At 42.7% G+C, this 19,200-nt stretch overlaps 1 protein-coding gene across 4 annotated transcripts; it reads left to right on the top strand.

The window, feature by feature from the left end:
* The first annotated feature begins 1,194 nt into the window (after positions 1–1,194).
* Positions 1,195–16,111, top strand: CALU (calumenin). Of its 4 annotated transcripts, none has more exons than XM_072147579.1 (7): positions 1,195–1,495; positions 6,531–6,767; positions 8,247–8,440; positions 10,961–11,127; positions 12,208–12,268; positions 12,529–12,728; positions 13,169–16,111. In XM_072147579.1, the coding sequence occupies exons 1-7, from the start codon at positions 1,470–1,472 to the stop codon at positions 13,271–13,273; spliced, it is 990 nt and encodes a 329-aa protein (XP_072003680.1). In that variant the 5' UTR covers positions 1,195–1,469; the 3' UTR covers positions 13,274–16,111. The 4 variants fall into 4 exon arrangements, with proteins under 4 accessions (XP_072003680.1, XP_072003679.1, XP_072003682.1 ...); XM_072147578.1 differs by lacking the exon at positions 8,247–8,440 and adding an exon at positions 8,000–8,193 and having other exon boundaries at positions 1,200–1,495; XM_072147581.1 differs by lacking the exon at positions 8,247–8,440 and adding an exon at positions 8,000–8,193 and having other exon boundaries at positions 1,204–1,456.
* Positions 16,112–19,200: the final 3,089 nt, after the last annotated feature.

Here is a 19,200-nt window from a genome sequence, read left to right as displayed (position 1 = left end):
AATAAGTAATATAATAAGTAATAACAAATAAAAAAATATCAAATCATAAACTCTCATACGTTCGCTTTATCTGTTAACATGCTGTGTCACACACAGAAATCAGCTACACCAGTGCCTGGCATATTCTGCTATACACATAGCTGCATCCTAAAGCAGTTGTATCCCTCATACACACACAGGCTGCAGGGGCGTGGCTGCCAGCACCAGGAGTGTCACATCATTATACAGGCTGTCAGTCATGCACTGGGGGATGTGTCTGTACCTCACACTCATGAATAAGCTGGACTGCTGAATATGATAATGATTCATTGGACATCTCATTTGCATACAGCTTTAGGACCTGAGGGTGCAGTCACACGTTGCAGTTAAAACTGCATCACAATCAGCTTTGAGGTGGTTTTAGGTGCAGTTTTGTCAGTTTCACAGGTGAAAGACATGAACTGAACGGATGAATTTGATTTTGAAAGAGAAACCTGTTCAACAAATGTCATTCATCTGTTGATTTGATGTCTTTCTCTTGTTAAAATAAGTAATACCACCTAAAGCCAACCCAAAACTAATTGCGATGCAGTTTCATCTGCAACGTGTGACTGCACCCTCATAGTTTGAGTTTGCAGGTATGTAGAGGGACCATGTAGGGATAGGGGCAATGCTCTCTGGCAGTTTATGAAAATATATTTAGTTTGGGGGGTTCATTTGCCTTACAGATTCTAATTAAGAAGTAAACAAAACTTGCATGTCTCATCTGGGCATTTAACTAATTTAGCTTCCCCTTTGGGCTGACTCTCTTGACTTTTCTAAATTTGGTGATCAGTGCACTTCCTTACACAATATTACAATCTCATCATATATACTATTATGCTCCACTTGATTTTGCGTTTTTATAATTTTGGATATCACAGCCTCTTGACGTGTCCAATTTTCCCAGTTATGCGGCTCAGTAAATTGCATGGGCTATTCAATGGTGTCATTAGGAATAATATTTACCACATATAACAATACCTGTAAACCAAAATAAAAAAAAACTTTTACTTCTTACTTTTAGATCGCACTAAGTTAAAGAACTAAAATACAAAAACGGGATAAGGCATATATAATCTTGAAAGGGTTAGTGGCGGTTATAAGAGCAGCATCATGACAGGCTCTGGCAGGCAGCCCAGGCCACTAGGGGAGGGCGCGGCGGGGGCCTCCCACCTATGTGGTAACGTACACAACCCCACAAATCTCCCGCCAAGGGAGAACGCCCCCACCCGCGACCCCTGTATCACTGCGCGCTCCCGTGTGGACGTGGCGCTCCCCAGCCAACCAGCCAGCGCGAGCCACCCATCCGCAGCCTCTAACCAATCAGTAAGCAAAATCCAGGCGACGTTAGCGCAGGAAGCGGCGCCCACCAAGGAAAGCAGCTGCTTCCGGTGTCGGCGTGTGAGGGCAGGACGGGCGGAGCAGAGAAGTACAGTACAGGTAACGGGATGGGATGCTCTCAGTGTAGAACTAGGTGACTGCTCGGGCTGCCGTCATATAACGGTGCTTGTGTGTTGTGTTTGATATGACTGTGCTCATTATGCTTTTGTAGTAGTATGTACTTTTTGCGGCTAGCTCCTTGGTAGCCACAGGGAGATCCCTTGTATATCAATGGGTAGACTTTCCATAGTAACACCCGGAGTCCTCTCCTCCTGTAACATCACCCCGGCCATGACTATAGCTGGTTAGAAGGCACACCAGGCTCAAAGGATTTCAGTTCTCTGCCTAATAATAAATGGTCTCCACTGATCAGCGCCTGTGCTCATGTACATTCCACAGCCTAACAACAAGATGTGTATCTGATGGTGTTTACTATGGCCTCCCCGTATATGCTGCTATGTCACTGCAGCAGTATGTGCTATACACTGAACATGACCAGGATCACATGATGGCGACCAATATATCGACTACTGTTTTGACAGGTGCTATTATTAGACAGAAGCCACTAAGCTCTAACCCTTTGAGTAGTCTCCCTGCTCAAGTCTCTATAATGGGTTCACAATTTTACAAAATGAGCTTCATTAAAGGGTTGTACTTAAGTGAGGCTTTCATGGATTAAGATATCCATGTCCTTTCCTTAAGAAAAGTCATTAGTATTGGTGAGACATCTTTTAACAACTACAAATAGGTTGATAGCACCTCTTAAAGGGGTATTCCGAGAATATGAACGTCTGACACAAAAACCCATGATGATATAAATAAATGAATACAACAATACTCAATGTCATTAGTCACAAAATGGAGCAAAATAGTTTGATTATATGATTCACAACATTTTATGGCCTCTCTAAAGTAGGTGGAGTTATCACCAAGATGGCCGCCACTGGAAAATACAAGTTCCATGATCCTTTAGTTCTCAGTAACTCCTCCTACCTCGCAGGCTCTGCTCCCAGTGATGGTTTTCTTGCACTGTTACCATAGTAATGATGTGTAACTGCCATCACCAAAACACTGACCATACTGGATGCACTGCAACCAACCGACTACAGCCAAACATAGTGATGATCACATGACCTGCCCAGGCAGGAGCAGGACATGTGATGTGGACATGTGACCAGCGGCCATCTTCTGTTCTGCGACGGACCGCGCGGAGAAAATTAACGGACTGATTAAAGGGCCAGTAGCATTTTAATTCTTCATTACCGTCTATGTCACCAGCATTTTCTGCTAAGGGGAGCAAAATTTTAAATAACAACTAATTACACATTAGCTTATATTTTGAGTATGCATTTGCATATGAATTATGCTGATTCCTGGAATACCCCTTTAAGTGAATATTCTTTTATAAGGGCTATTGAAGGATCTGGTGGGTGAAACAGACTTCTCCATTTGTGATTGCTGCTTTCTCTATCCAAGAAGCTTGAGCTCATTAGATATCTCTGGTGCATGGTCCGATATAAAAGATGTATTCCCATCATAAATATTTTGTATATATCCCAGGAATGAAGGTCCGCTGACCTCCTTCCAGGGCCGGATTAAGGGTGGTGGGGGCCCCTGGGCGCAAAATCTGGTGGAGGCCCCCACTGAGTGCAGCGTGCATACATGTCCTCCTGCTCACTATCCACTATCCCCTCAGTAACACAGCTACATACAGCCGCCTCGTCCCCAGTAACACCGCTACATACAGCCGCCTCACTCCCAGTAACACAGCTACATACAGCCGCCTCACCCCCAGTAACACAGCTACATACAGCCGCCTCACCCCCAGTAACACAGCTACATACAGCCGTCTCATCCCCAGTAACACCACTACATACAGCCACCTCACCCCCAGTAACACAGCTACATACAGCCGCCTCGCTCCCAGTAACACAGCTACATACAGCCGCCTCGCTCCCAGTAACACAGCTACATACAGCCGCCTCATCCCCAGTAACACAGCTACATACAGCCGCCTCATCCCCAGCAACACCACTACATACAGCTGCCTCACCCCCCAGTAACACAGCTACATACAGCCGCCTCACCTCCAGTAACACAGCTACACACAGCCGCCTCACCTCCAGTAACACAGCTACACACAGCCGCCTCACCTCCAGTAACACAGCTACACACAGCCGCCTCACCCCCAGTAACACAGCTACATACAGCCGCCTCACCCCCAGTAACACAGCTACATACAGCCGCCTCGCCCCCAGTAACACAGCTACATACAGCCGCCTCGCCCCCAGAAACACAGCTACATACAGCCGCCTCACCTCCAGTAACACAGCTACACACAGCCGCCTCGCCCCCAGTAACACAGCTACATACAGCCGCCTCATCCCCAGTAAAACAGCTACATACAGCCGCCTCATCCCCAGTAACACAGCTACATACAGCCGCCTCATCCCCAGTAACACAGCTACATACAGCCGCCTCATCCCCAGTAACACAGCTACATACAGCTACCTCATCCCCAGTAACACATCTATAGACAGCCGCCTCACCCCCAGTAACACAGCTACATACAGCTGCCTCACCCCCAGTAACACAGCTACACACAGCCGCCTCACCCCCAGTAACACATCTATAGACAGCCGCCTCACCCCCAGTAACACATCGTTGTATCTACCTTCACCCCTACCAGATATGCAGTCCCATGTAACATACACCTCAGCCCGTACCAGACATGCTGCCTGCAGTTTATACAATTACACACATTTATACACTGATATTTTCATATATACCTTTATATACACACATACATTTCTACACTCATATGCTTGCACCCTTATATATACAAGTATACACACACATTTATGTACCCATATACATTTATACACTAATACAGAGTATATACACACACAGTATATATACATCACACATACGGCATACACACATATATATATATACACACATACAGTATACACTGACCATATATAAATATACATGCAGTATAAAAACACCATATACACACATGCTTCATATACATACAGCAAATACAGACACATTCAGTATATACAGCATTTTCACACACATATGGGAAATACACACACACATTCAGTATACAGAACATATACATACATACCATATACACAGCATATAAACATACATCATATATACATATATATATATGCATATATTTAAATGTGCACATATATATGCTTATACAAATATATTCATGTATAAATACAGTATATTCATCTATACACATATAGATAGTAGATGCATATATACACATATACACAGTATATACAAATATACACTATACAGGCAGTCCCCGGGTTACGTACAAGATAGGGTCTGGAGGTTTGTTCTTAAGTTGAATTTGTATGTAAGTCGAAACTGTATATTTTATCATTGTAGATCCAGACAAAAAAATTTTTTGGCCCAGTGACAATTGGAGTTTAAACATTTTCTGCTGGAATGGTACTAAGGATTATCAATAAAGCTTCATTACAGACACCTTACAGCTGATCATTACAGTCTGGGACTATAGTAACATCCAGAGAGCTTCACCAGAGGTCACAGGGGGCAAAGGGGTCTGTCTGTAACTATGGGTTGTCTGTAAGTCGGGTGTCCTTAAGTAGAGGACCGCCTGTATATACACAGTAGAATCATATATACACAGTATATAAATATATAGACAGTAGATGCATATATACACAGTATATACATATATACACGTTATATACACAGTAGATGCATATATTCACTTTATATACACAGTATATACACTTTATATACACAGTATATACATATATACACAGTATATACATATATACACACAATATACATCATATATACACACAGATAAATAAATATGTAATGTATACTTACCCTTTTAGGGTGTTCGGCTGTCCCATCAGGAGGGTGTTCAGGCGGGGGAGCTGAGGACGGCTGCTTGTTCTAGCTGGCATCAGGGGCCTTGCGGAAGATGACTGCTTGTTCGGGGGGAACGGAAGGCGACTTCTTGCCCCGGCGGCGGCGCGGGGGGTGTGTTTCTTCAGGGCCCTGGACCGTTGTCAACAGCATGTTCCACGCCGGGGGAATGTTCCGGCGGGGGCGGGGTGGCGCGGAGAGCGGAGAACGGCTGAATGTTGCCGGGCGGGGGGGGGGAGGGGTGAGCGGAGGATGGCTGAATGCTCCTGCGGGGGGGGGGGGGGTAGCGGAGGACGTCTGAATGTTCCGGCGGGGGGGGCATACGAGCGGAGGATGGCTGAATGTTCTGGACCGGCGGGGAGCGGAGGACGGCTGAAAGTTCCGGCGGGGGGAGGCGTGGGGAGCGGAGGACGAATGAATGTTCCGGCGGGGAGGAGCGGTAGATGCGGAGGATGACTGCCTGTTTGGGCAGGAGGGGGGTGGCGGCGGGGGGATGCAGGGTAAGGCTGCGGGATGGGCGGGCAGGGGGCGGATGGCTCGGCCATGCAGCTGAAGGTCGGGGAGGCAGTAACTTGTGCCGGGGGGCGGACAGGTGGGCGGGCAAGCCATGCAAGGGCATATCCGTGGAGGTGGAGACGTGTGCCGAGGGCAGACGACTAAGGGAGGCGGCGGCTGAGGAGTCAGGGACTGGGGGACGCGATCTGGTGGGGGCCCCCTGGGGGGGCAAGATGGTGGGGGCCCCGGGGCTCGAGCCCCGGGAGCCCCGCCTATAATCCGGCCCTGCCTCCTTCTGTAGCCAAACTGAATGGCGGGAGTGCCGCGTATGTGTGTCTCCATTCAACTTTATGGTAGCAATTAGTTTATAATCCTTGGATAGCACTGTTTTTGGGATTTACGCTTTTACACTATTTCAAAACAAAAAAGGAAGGTGGTTGGTCTGTATTGACTCTATTACATTACAACTATTTTCAGACCAGTGTGTACTGAACCCTGCTGAATGTGTCTCCAAAGTTAGCATCAACTTTGATATGACAGTATGTATATTATGGACTGAAATGATCTAATAGGATCAGATATGTTATATAAAGTTGATTTTTGAGTATTCATCAAAAGGGTTTACTGAATTTCATAAATGTTGTGTTCATCTCCTTCTTTAGAATTTTTCAATTAAGAATTATAATTAAGTTGCCTTGTTTGTTCCCTAGGTCACATCAGAAAGCAATGGCAAACATTTACCTTCTTTTGTGCCTTGCCCTTTGGGCTTCTTGTGTAATTTCTAAACCTACTGAAAAGAAAGATCGTGTTCACCATGACCCTCAACTGAGCGATAAGTTGCATGATGATGCACAGAATTTTGACTATGACCATGATGCTTTTCTTGGAGCAGAGGAAGCCAAAACTTTTGATCAGCTGACCCCAGAGGAGAGCAAGGAAAGGCTGGGGTATGACCACTGACCTGTGACTTTGTAATTTATATTAAATATAATGGGGGAGATTTATTCCCATAAGAGATTCACTGAGCGGTTCGGCCTGGTGTCTGTTTCAACTATGCACCAGTATACCTGCAGAGGTTATAGTAAATATGGTGGATCATGGTGTCCCCACCATGCCCACTTTTCTTTCATTTTTTTTTTTGTGGTGTGAATGGTACAAAAGACGCATAAAGTCACAATTTCCTTGGCAGAAATTGCAACTTTTATCCTGCCTCATTCAGAGCATGACATTTTTCCACATTGAATCAAGAATTATCAGCTGCTGTGAACAGTTGACATATTGGGGTGTTGGGTGTTCGACCTCCACCATGAGTTTAAGGATTTATCCTCAGGCTCAACAATAATTTGCCTTGAAGTAAAAAATATATAACATTACCTACTTTTAACCAGGTATTTATGTTAAAAATATTTCTTCAGAATGAACTATATATATTTTATTAAGTCACTAAACCTAATAACAGAGTGATATCTGCTATTGTTGTAGGCATTTGCTACACAACTGTCACCTCATTTACACCACAGACAGCATTACAATTGGTACAAAAATAAAAACCTCTACTTTCAAATAGCTAATTGAGGGGGTTCCAGGTGTTAGACCACCCCTATGCGGGATATTAATATAGAGGGTAAAAGTCTGGTAAACCTTTTTCAAGTTTAAGTATAAGTGAGCAACGGCCCCTTTACTCTGCTCTTGTTTCTTAATGGCCATGGCTTAAGGTATTTGTCACCAGATTCATTACACATGCCCTCATATCTTGTCTCCTATGTTCTGGAGGCTGTTGATGGATGGGTCAGTCTGGTCATGAACCCCTCTATCGGGCACATGCTACGACCAGAGCATAGTGAAACTGAGTATACAGAGTATCACTCAGCAGGTGGATTTTGGCACTTAAGATATTAAGAAATTTATAGTAAGTGTTGTAATGTGCTATTATATTCAAGTGGCCTACTCCTTAAACATCTGTCATACTAAACTAGCAGGCTATAAATGCACTAATATTCGGACAAGAAGCACTGTATTCTGAGTAACAATATGAACATAGATCAGCTTTAATAAAATTAACATTTCTAGTGTTCCATATCGTGACATTCGTGCGGTCTTCTTTCCTTACTCTATGGAACCATGCTCATCGCCTAACATTTCCTTTCTTTTTTTGCTTGGCGCTGCCATGGCCCCACAGAAAGATTGTGGGTAAGATAGATGCAGACAAGGATGGTCTTGTAACTGTGGAGGAGCTAAGGGATTGGATAAAATTTGCACAGAAGAGGTGGATTTATGAGGACGTAGAACGACAGTGGAAGGGTCACGATCTCAATGGTGACAACCTGGTGTCATGGGAAGAATACAAAAATGCCACCTATGGTTACATACTCGGTAGGTGCTTGTCTGTGTTGCATCACCTTTATTCGTGCTGTCTTGTCTTGTAGAATCATTGTAAGTAAAATAGACTTGGATAATGATGGGTTTGTGACGGAGGGGGAGCTGACTGCATGGATCAAGAAAGCTCAAAGGAGATATGTGTACGACAACGTGGAACGGCAATGGCAGGAGTTTGACATGAACCAGGATGGACAGATATCATGGGAGGAGTACAGAAATGTCACCTATGGCACTTACCTGGGTAAGGGTTTAGGGAAATTTAGAAATTGGATGGGAACTGTGCCTAGGCTGACAAAGGCCACTGGAAAAAACAGCCGAATTTTAGAATAAGCCGTTCAAAGGCATTAATTGTTGCACACAGATATTAAAATACTTGCATATTAGACAACATTTTAATTATTTGTCATGCAGTCTAACCATATAGAATGTAGTTTATAAATGCCTTACCGCCACACGAAAACAACCTCCACTTTCCTTTATCCTTAACTTCAGTCTAGTGCTTCCTGGCAAAGCTGGCTCTTTTTGTATACAGAGGCTCAGCGGTGACATTCACAGTGCACTCCTACTAGTGGTGCAGCTGCATTGTTTTTATCAATATTGTTTCAAAAGGTAACAGGCCCTTGTATGACTTAATCTACCACCAATCATTATAAATTTAGTATTTCTGTCCATTATGAAATTCCCAGTTTAATCTGTGTGGCAATATGGCAGTTGGTGCACCAAGGTCCATTCCTGCCAAAATCACTTTGCTCCTAGAGTGTCGAACCATGCTTCTACCAAGACAATGATGATATCTTGGTGCACCAACTAATTCTGATATGGATAAACATGGGAATTCATAAAAAAAATTGTATTATGTACATGAAAAAATACATGTCTCTACAACATGCTGCCAACAGATTAAGGCACTGGGAGGTTCTACAGACCCCTTTAAACTCAAAAGAGCTATTGCATTAAGGTGGGGGGCTTTTATGCTTTTGAAGAAAGCTAGTAGACCAGCAAATTGCAAAAAGTTTACCAGCTATGGCCAGTATAAAGGTAGTCTACTATCACCCTCACTGCTTTTAAACCGCAAGCACTGACACAAAGAGCCCCTCACGCCCCAGTAAGACAGACCTTAAAGGGAAAACTGTGATCAGGAGCCCTTTTTCTGGCTCCCCCATATCTCCATAGAGAATAGTGTACATATTGCCAAAGAGTTTTTATGAAAAAAAAAGATGAAAATTTACCTTTTCTGTATGCATAGCTGTGTCCCTAGTCTCAGTGGAGTGGCCAGTTAGGAATGGAGTAGACATGTACGATGTCCTAATGGGGGAAGCGACGGGGGACAATGTATACACTATTCTCAATGGGGACATGGGGGAGCCAGAAAAGGGCTCCCGAAGTAAGGTTCCCTTTAAAGCGCACCTGTCCCCAGGAGTGCTATTTTTAGCTGGGGACTTGTTCCAATAGCTTATGGTATGCTGATTTTAAAAATGCCTTTGTCAGCGTTCTGAATCATTTCAGTAGTTAATATAAGATTAATTCACATTACCTGGCTCCCTGCCGACAGCGTGTGGTGAATCCCGGGTAGGGAGGCAGCTGCAGCCAGTGTCTCCTCATGCATTCGTGCTCTTCCCTGCCGGAACTCGCCACATGCTACTGGCAGGGAGCCAGGTAATGTGAATTAAACACACAAAACTACTGAAAAGATTCAGAATGCTGCCAAAAGCATTTTTAAAATCGGCATAGCATAGGCTATTGGAACCTGTCACCAGCTAAAAAAGACATTACTGGTGACAGGTTTGCTTTAATTCTGACGCATTAAAGCGTATGTAAATCACGGTGTTTGCACGCAATACTTTGGCTTTAGTTCTGAAGCGCTATTTTGTTATTCCTTCCCCACTTCCATCCATGGAAAGTATCCCCTAACCCTCCTTCAATTCTGGAAAATACATTCATATCTGACACTTATGAGCTTACTGACTGGCCAGTGCATAGATATCAACATCTTGCCAGCGCATGCAAGTGCTTGCTGGGAAAACATAAGAGTTGTCCATGCTCCTGATATCAGCATATTACATTGTGTTGTTGGGATGAAAACTGGAGCAGCACTGGATAGTAGCAGGAGTGGAAAGAGATTTTGAAGAAATTCTTCAAGAGCAAAGCCAACGCCTTGGGTGCACAAGCGATCCGATTTACATAAGGTTTAAATGTATATTTCCTACAAGACGGAACATGTGTCATATTAAAGGAATGTCTGGGTTCAATGTGGGGCTTTGTTTGGCAGTGCCTGTGGTAGACTTACACTTCATTCCACTTATGCTTCACCTTCAGTAGAGCCAGAAGGAGAAGAAAACAAAGTAGATACTTTTTATTACCTCTGAATTCCAGTATTATACATAATCTGATATTTCAAGGATCTTAAGGTAAGTATTGTTCATACGAGCCAAGCCCTCTCACCAAGTACAAAATGCTGAATGACCAATCACATCAGTTTTGGCAAGCAAGAGCTAATTCACATATAAACTACAAGGGGACATGTATTTAAAGTTTTAATTGGTGAAAAATCTGCTATATCATTATTTAGTATTTTCTTGAGCGTCCTCTTTAAGAAAAAAAGTGTATACCACTTCATGAGATATAAGTAAAGTAAAAATAGGTGTGTATAAGATTTCAGTTTTAAATCTCAACTTGGGCTAAGAAATTGCAAAATATCCTGGTAATTTTTCTAATAGATTCAGACTGTGTATAACCCTTATTGCTGCTTTCTGCTTCCCAGATGATCCGGATCCTGACAACAGTTTTAACTATAAACAGATGATGGTTCGAGATGAGCGACGTTTTAAAATGGCTGATAAGGATGGTGATTTTATTGCAACCAAAGATGAGTTCACAGCATTCCTGCACCCTGAAGAGTATGACTACATGAAGGATATAGTTGTGCTGGTCAGTACGGCTTATTGTACCTGTGTAAAATGGCCTCCTTCACTAGTCATATCTGCGCTCAGCACATATTATATTGACTGCCTAACCCTGAATATGTTCTAAATTCCCTAGTGGAGCATCTATGGCTTTCAGTCTAATTGACAATCTCTCCATAAGGAGAACACCTACTGTCTGATCCTGGTCAATAGCTTCTCACACAGTTAAACCAGTTCCCTATGCCAGTGATTTTCAACCTTTTTTGAGCCGCGGCACACTTTTTATACTTAGAAAATTCTGGGGCACACCACCAAAATAGCACAAAATTACACTAAAACAGTCATATTATACATATAGTTAATAATATAGATTGTAAATTTATTTTACTCACTCATTGTGAAACCTGGGCCTGTTTCGATAAACACAAAAGGGATATCCTGGCAGGAATGGTGGAAAGATGCACACAATGCTCTTCCTCAACAGTTCTCAGTTTCTCCCTGGTTTTAGTGTATGGTGCTGATTATTATGTGGCTCATATACTGCAAAATAAAGGGGTACAATGAGAAGTACTATGGCCATGAGGCCAGAGTACGAGTGCCAGCTCATATACTCAGCACTCATGACTATAGTATTTCTCATTTTACATTTCTCTGGGAAATAAAACACAGGGGGCACCATAGTTTGAGAACTTTCCCCGCGGCACACCCGACCATGTGTCACGGCACACTGGTTGAAAATCACTGCCCTATGCTGTACTGAGGAGACCCAACCAGGTCGAAACAGTGCTGTCTACAGTTGGGAGTCTGTTCCTTCTGGAATAGATATACTGGTTTGGCTTAATCCCACACCATGTTTTTAGACTTATTGTAGGTCATCCTTGGTGTTAAGGGGGCTGCCTTTCAAGGTAGCAAAAGGAGGCATTGTTTTCCATTTAAGACCTTGGAAAACGTTTTTGCATACTTCCCTATGTTCTGTGAAGTAACGTACGTGGGTGGGGGTTTTATGGGTAATAGCTACAGATTTTTAACCTTGTGATTCAGGAGTTCTAGTATCTCATTGCTTTGTGTTTTTAGAAGACACTTTATTTTTGTTTTAAATCTATAGGAAACTATGGAAGATATTGACAAAAATGGAGATGGTGTGATTGACTTGGAGGAATATATCGGTGAGCACATAATGAGATACATAATGTATCATATACACATTTTGACTCTGATTGCTTTGAAAGGGAATGGGAGTGATCCATTATGCCTTCTCCCCCTCCCAGACAGTTTTCTGGCTTCTTCGGTCTGGTCTACAGGATTTAGGCCCATGTTTATGAAGGGGCCAGATTAGATATGAGCGTAAAAGCACAAGGAAGGGGGATTTTAAGACTGGAAAGTATTTTATGGCTGTTTTGACAAAGACCTTGTACATTAATTACAGGTGATATGTACAACCATGATGGTGATGCTGATGAGCCTGAGTGGGTGAAAACCGAGAGAGAACAATTTACTGAGTTCAGAGATAAAAATCGGGATGGCAAAATGGATAAAGAGGAAACTAAAGACTGGATCCTACCCTCTGACTATGACCATGCTGAGGCTGAAGCTCGTCATCTTGTTTATGAATCTGATCAGAACAAGGTGAGTGCTTACTTTCTGGTGTGTATGTAAGAAGGTTCAACTGCATCATAAAGAGTTCTGATGTGGTTTTAATCGCAGACATAAATTAATAGGGAATATGTAGCAATCTGTCTACACCAGAACACTGACACCCGAAATGCTGTGTACAACAGGGGGCTGGCGGGCAGGCTGGCATGTACGGTGGGGGGGGCTGGCGGGCAGGCTGGCATGTACGGGGGGGGGGGCTGGCGGGCTATATACTGGGGCTGTGACAAATGCATTTCCCACCCTCGGCTTATACTCGAGTCAATATGTTTTTCCAGTTTTTGTGTTAAAATTAGGGGTCTCGGCTTATACTCGGGTCGGCATAGAGATATATATATATCAATCAATCAAACCAAGATCTTAATATGTATAGTTTTGTATTTAAAACCTTACATGTTCGTTATTTTACCTTCCAGGATGGAAAACTGACACGAGAAGAGATTGTGGATAAATATGACTTGTTTGTGGGTAGCCAGGCTACAGATTTTGGAGAAGCACTGGTCAGACATGATGAATTCTAAAGATGAGGATGACTCATTCATCTCTCCAGTGATCAATCTGGGGAACCTCGCCCCTTAAAAGGGCTTCAGCGGGTGGAGAGAACATAACTTTGAACAAAAGTAATTTATTGTAAAGTGACATTCTGAAACACGAGAGTGAAGACTCATCCGAATATACTAAAGAGGCCACGTAGACCTTACTCTGTAAATTCTGCCTCGTATGATGAAAACACTACTTCACTTTTTTTTTTTTTTCATTAAACTTCCTGGGACTAATATGCAGTATTTGAAGGCGCATACATTTTGCTAGTTGCTGCAGCCCTATGGTGTCTCAATAGCTAAAATCTATGAAAATCTGTTGTTGGAAACCCATTCTGTCGCCCCAGCGATGGAACAGCATTTTAATGTTGTAAAAATCCTATAAATTGATATGCCATTATCCTAGTCATCAGCGACCAGTACAACTTGTAAATCACAGCTATACCAGCAAACACAAACAAAAACCTAGAACCTTACGTGTGAATTTATAACATAAGCTTACAGAGAATATTTTGTGAATGAAAGATCACTATGCTGCCTAATTTCTCTTGAGGACCCATACACATGACCGTATTGGGGCAGTGATCACCCCTACCCAGGAGGTCTCTGAGATCGAGTCATGGTGGGGTTAGAACACCATGTCTCACCACACCATGATAGAGGCAGATGGCCGTGCTGCCAAATATAGAGCAGGTCCCATCTTTGGACCAATTTGCACTGTGGCCTCTGTTTCCTATGGAGAGGGGAGGGGTGGGAAGTGCTCACATTCCCCCTCCTTTCTCAATTGGTTGCGTGCTTTAGCTGGTTTCTGGTGAGCACACACTCGTGTGGATGAGGCCTTATACATTGATGTTACTGAATGGCCGATATGTCTACAACTCCAGTATTGCCCCCAGATCATTTCATATGTGTATTATTTTTTTCTTAACTATTCACAGAGCACTAGGTCATATTAAATGCGTCCAGTAGTCCACAGAGGGAATTTTAAACCTTTTGTATTTTGTCTTTATTTATATAAATCATCTTATACAAAATAGATTTAGTTATTACCCCCCACAATGCCAGTGTTATTTTAGAGGGATATGTATAGACCTTTTTTAGTGTTGGCTATATGTTATAATCATGTATAAACTAGATACAGTGGAAAACAACGGGACATGAAACTGTTCATACAGTGTTTCTAATCGTTTTTAATTATAAACCTTCAATAAATGTGAGATTTTTTTTTTTCTAAATTAACCATACTTTTGTTTTTAAAATAACCGGATCTTCTGTTTGCCCATGATTTTTTTTTTTTATAAAATATTTGTAAGTAAAGTTTTTATATGAAATTTGCCATATGGATGTTTGAATGCTGCCTACTTGTTGAGGCTGTGTGTGGGATGTCAGCAGATTTTGCATGCTGCTTTCAACCAGAGCTGCCATGTGTTTTTGTTTTAAGCAGCAATTGGGGGTGGGGGTTAACTTTTGCTTCAAAGAGTTTGAATCCTGCAACAATGGTTAAAGGGTATTCCGGGAATATGTACTTCTAATACAAAAACCCATGATGCTATAAATAAATGAATACAACAAAACCAATGTCATCAGTCACAAAATGGAGCTTAAATAGTTTGATTTTATGATTTGCAAAATTTCATGGCCTCTCTAAAGTATGCAGTTATCACCAAGATGACCGCCACTGGAAACTACAAGTCCCATAATCCTTTAATTCTCAGTTACCCCTCCTACCTCTTATACTCTGCCCCCAGTGATGATGTAATAGACTGTCCTGCTCTGTTACCATGGTAATGATATGTAACAGCCATCACTGCGCCTAACATCACTGAGATAACGTCCCACCACAACACTGATCATACTGGGTGCACTGCAACCAGCAGACTACAGCCAAACATAGTGATGATCACATGACCTGCCCAGGCAGGTGCAGGACATGTGATGTGGACATGTGACCAGCGGACATTTCTGTCCTGTGTCTGCTACATGCGGAGGAAATCAATGAGTTGATTAAAAGGCCAGTAGGATTTTAATTCTCAATCACTTTGTATGTCCACAATATTTTCTGCTAAGGGATGCAAATTTTTAAATAACTAATTACATATTAGCTTATATTTTAAGGACCCATTTCTATATGAAGTATGCTGATTTCTGAAGTACCCCTTAACATGCTTCTGATTTTAGTTGCAGCTTGTGCGTGGGAATTTCATCCACTATGCTGCTAATGTTAATCACTGCATGTATCCCTAGCCTAAGATCTTATGCACACTACTGTATGAGAGCCATGATCTCATGGCCCTCATAGAGGTCTATGGCACCCGGTCACAGTGTGGTGAGCACACTGTCTCACCGCACCGTGACTGAGCCGAGCGCTGGCCTTCTATGAAGAGGGGATGGGTGAGGAGCGTTCGCCCCTCTTTCCTGCACCTGGTAGTATGCTTGTTTGGGTTAGGGCCTGGACGTTCAGGCCTAATGCTGGAAACGCAGACCGCTTTCCTGTTGGGTCCAATGGAAAAATACTCTTTAGTCTTTCTTTTTATATCTGCTCTTCTTTTGTGTGTTTGATTCTAGGCTAAAAATTTTAAAAAGAACAATTTCAATATATGCCAACACTGATCATGTATGGTCACTTGCTTAATATCTGTGCTCCCATTCTTATTAAACTACAGAAGTTTCATGGATGCTACAACAGATTCGAATTGAAATTCTACCCATAATTCAACCCGTAAATATTGTTTTTTGTATTTTAAAATTTTCTGTTCAATTTGTAATCTTTCAAAGGAGTATTCCATTATAAAGTGATTAAAGAACAGTTATTGGTTCTAAGACCAACAGAGCTTTAGAACCGTATTCTGTTTATTGCTTTGCCCCTATAAGTACTATGTGATCTAGATAATCAATATAGATAGGAAAAGGTTTCTAATTGCAGGTGCACTTTAAAAGTTTTTGCTTCCCATCAGTGCAGCATAGGCAACTGGTTTGGTTAGGTGAAAAGCCATAGACTGCACCCAATACTTAAGATTAATGCATTAGCATTTCTTCATGATGCACATCAGACACCATGTATTTGTGCCCTGCTATTGTTAATGTAAACTATTGGCAAATTTTTCAAACTACAGAACACCAGAGATAATTCTGCAGTGTCCCACTTTAATTTTTTTTTGTACTTTTTTTTTATTGAATACGTTTTCACAATATAATAAAGTTTTAAAAGAGAAATTAAAACAAAAACTTTGGTCCTACTTTTTTTTTTTTTTTTTTTGTCAACATAAGGACAAACTCCATTACCCTTTCAAGAGAAATTCCTCCCTAGCAGCCTTCCCTTTTGAAAATGTTTTATCTACCCCCGGATTACTATGTAGTACACTTAAGCCCTGCCTTAGATCCTGTTGTATCCAAAAGACTTCAATCTCCCCTTTTTAAGAATTTTTCCTCAATGTGTTTTTTTTTTTTTTTTTTCAGGCTGGGTTCACACCTTTCTTTTAGTATACACTCAGCGGATACATCTGGAAAGCTCCCGACATATACTCTGAGCATACCTATTGACAGACACTCGGAGGGATAGTTTTTGCTTTTGTCTTCTGTATACGACGTATCCTGTGAAAAAAGACGAGATGGTAAAAGAGGGGCTAACGGAGGGAAAATGGGAAAAGGAGAGAAAAAGAAAAAAAGGGGGTGGAGGGTTAGGGTCCAGGCCCAGGGAGCAAGAGCCCCTTTAGGGTCTCAAATAAATATGAAACTTGGCATATGTGCCATGGAGCGGCAAGGTAATGTCCTCCATGTGCATAATGTCAATGCCCTTGTTAATCCACATGTGTATTTTCAAGTATCTGCCAGTAATAATTAAGAATTGCAATAGAGAGCGCTTGTATGTTGATGTGGAAATGTCACAGTGATAAATAATAAGCAAAGGGTCAGTGGGGTCCAGCACTATTGAGTTTCCAAAAATTAGGGAGATGAGGCGCTGTAGTTCCTGTCTGAATTGGTTACCGGCCTGACCAGAACATGTAAAGGAAGGTTCCATCGTCTTCTCTACATCTCCAACATGTGGTGGGGCCCTGTGAGAAATTAGTATGTAGTCTAAATGGGACTCTATACCATCTGGCTATTAGAAATCCTCAAGTCAAGTTCCCAACGTGTCAAGTATTGTGGCCAGGGTCGTCAGGAATGGACATAAGGCATGAATGTGCAGAAGAAAGAGTTTGACGAAGTGTCTCCGTACTGGAGCAAAGGCTTTCAAAAGAGGTCTTATTTTATGGAGTTTAAGGGGCAGAGAGATTAGGTCATACTTGGTAGACCCCCCACTTCCCCAACATGCTAAGGTTGCTCCCTAGAGAATGGTCAGGCCAATCGTGGGATGGGTTTTCAGAGTAGGCGTCCTATTGGGGTCTAACCTAATTTAACGCGAAACACCGGCGGCTCGTTCCCGATCGCAGGCGTTTCCATAGAAACGCAGATGCGATCGGGCCGAGGCCCGCCCCGGTGGGCGCGACTTTGTTTGCGTTTGCAAGCGCAGACAAAGCGCCCTGTGTGGCGCCGGCCTGAGTCTATGAGGTGAATAGTGTGTCTCACGCGAGTCACACCTAGTGCCCCAGATTTGTCCGAACTTATCTGAACAAGTTCTGTGTTTGTATAAGACTGCCTCATAGAGAAGCATTTGATTGATTTGTGCTTTCCACATTCGTATTGTCGGCGTACATATGGTAGCTTTTAAAGTATGACAGTCCAATGACTCCCGAAATTTTTGAGTGGTACAGGGTGGTACACTTAATTGTAGCTGGTTTGCCAGCCCAGATAAATTTATGCTGAGTGGCATTAAACGATCTGGAATATGCCTTTGGCAATTTAATGGGGAACGCCTGAAAGAGATATAGAAAGCGTGGTAATGTGTTCATTTTGAGTATGGCACATCTGCCAAACCACAAGAAAATGCCCTTGGTACTTCTGGAGCAGTCCTCATTATGAGTAATGGTAAGAAATTTAAGGTGTAAAGTCTAGACAGGTCTGCTGGTAACTGAATTCCCAAATAAGTAATGCTCTGGGTTTCCCTTTTAAAATTAAATGACGCTTCCAGACACATTTAAAGGAAACCTACCACTTGTAGTGGCAGGTTTCTGATGGAAATACCGGGCACCAGCTTATTTTCGTTAGTGTTTTAAACCGCGGTATCGCGGTTTAAAACACTTTTTAAACTTTATAGCCGGCGCATGCAGGTACGCGCTCGGCGCTTACCATGCGCGCGGCTCTCATTCACTTCCTATGTAGCCGCGTGCACGGTTTGCGTTTGCAAGCGCAGACAAAAGCGCCACGTGTGGCGCCGGCCTAAAGGGGACAACGCACACCCCTGCCTAGTGCTGTTTTGTATGTCAAAACTATCTGAAAGAGTGCCATTCACTTGGGCAGATGCCGAAGGATAAGAGTAAAAAAACATGATCCAGCAAAACATTCTGCTGCAGACGCTGAATTTGCAAAGAACTTCAGACATAAACGGCCAGCTTACTCTGTCAAATGGATTCTCCGCAGCAGCAGAAAGTAACATAAGTGACAGGTGGTCCGGTTGAACTTTATACATAGGATTGATTGCTTTAGTTGTACTGTCTCTTGCCTTTCTGCCCAGTAAAAAAACAGCCTGGTCCGAGTGAAAAGCAGTAGATCGGAGAGGAGCTATTCACATGGCTATGTTCGCAGAAAACTTAAGGTCCTGATTTAATAACGAGATTTGGTGATATTGGCTATGGTCGCTCGCAGAGCATCTTTGGGAAGTGAGGCCCCCATAGCGATCTCAGGCCCAGGGGCTTTACCTGTCTTCGTTTCTTTAATGGCTAACTGAAATTCTAAGTCAGTAATAGGGATAATAAGGCTTCTGCTTCCTCCTCAGAAAGGGAGGAGAGGGCAGAGTCAGACAAGTAGGACTG

The sequence above is a fragment of the Engystomops pustulosus genome, chromosome 4 (genome assembly GCF_040894005.1).
Source record: "Engystomops pustulosus chromosome 4, aEngPut4.maternal, whole genome shotgun sequence".
In the NCBI taxonomy this organism is placed as follows: domain Eukaryota; kingdom Metazoa; phylum Chordata; class Amphibia; order Anura; family Leptodactylidae; genus Engystomops; species Engystomops pustulosus.
This window is presented reverse-complemented; position numbering and strand designations above follow the sequence as displayed.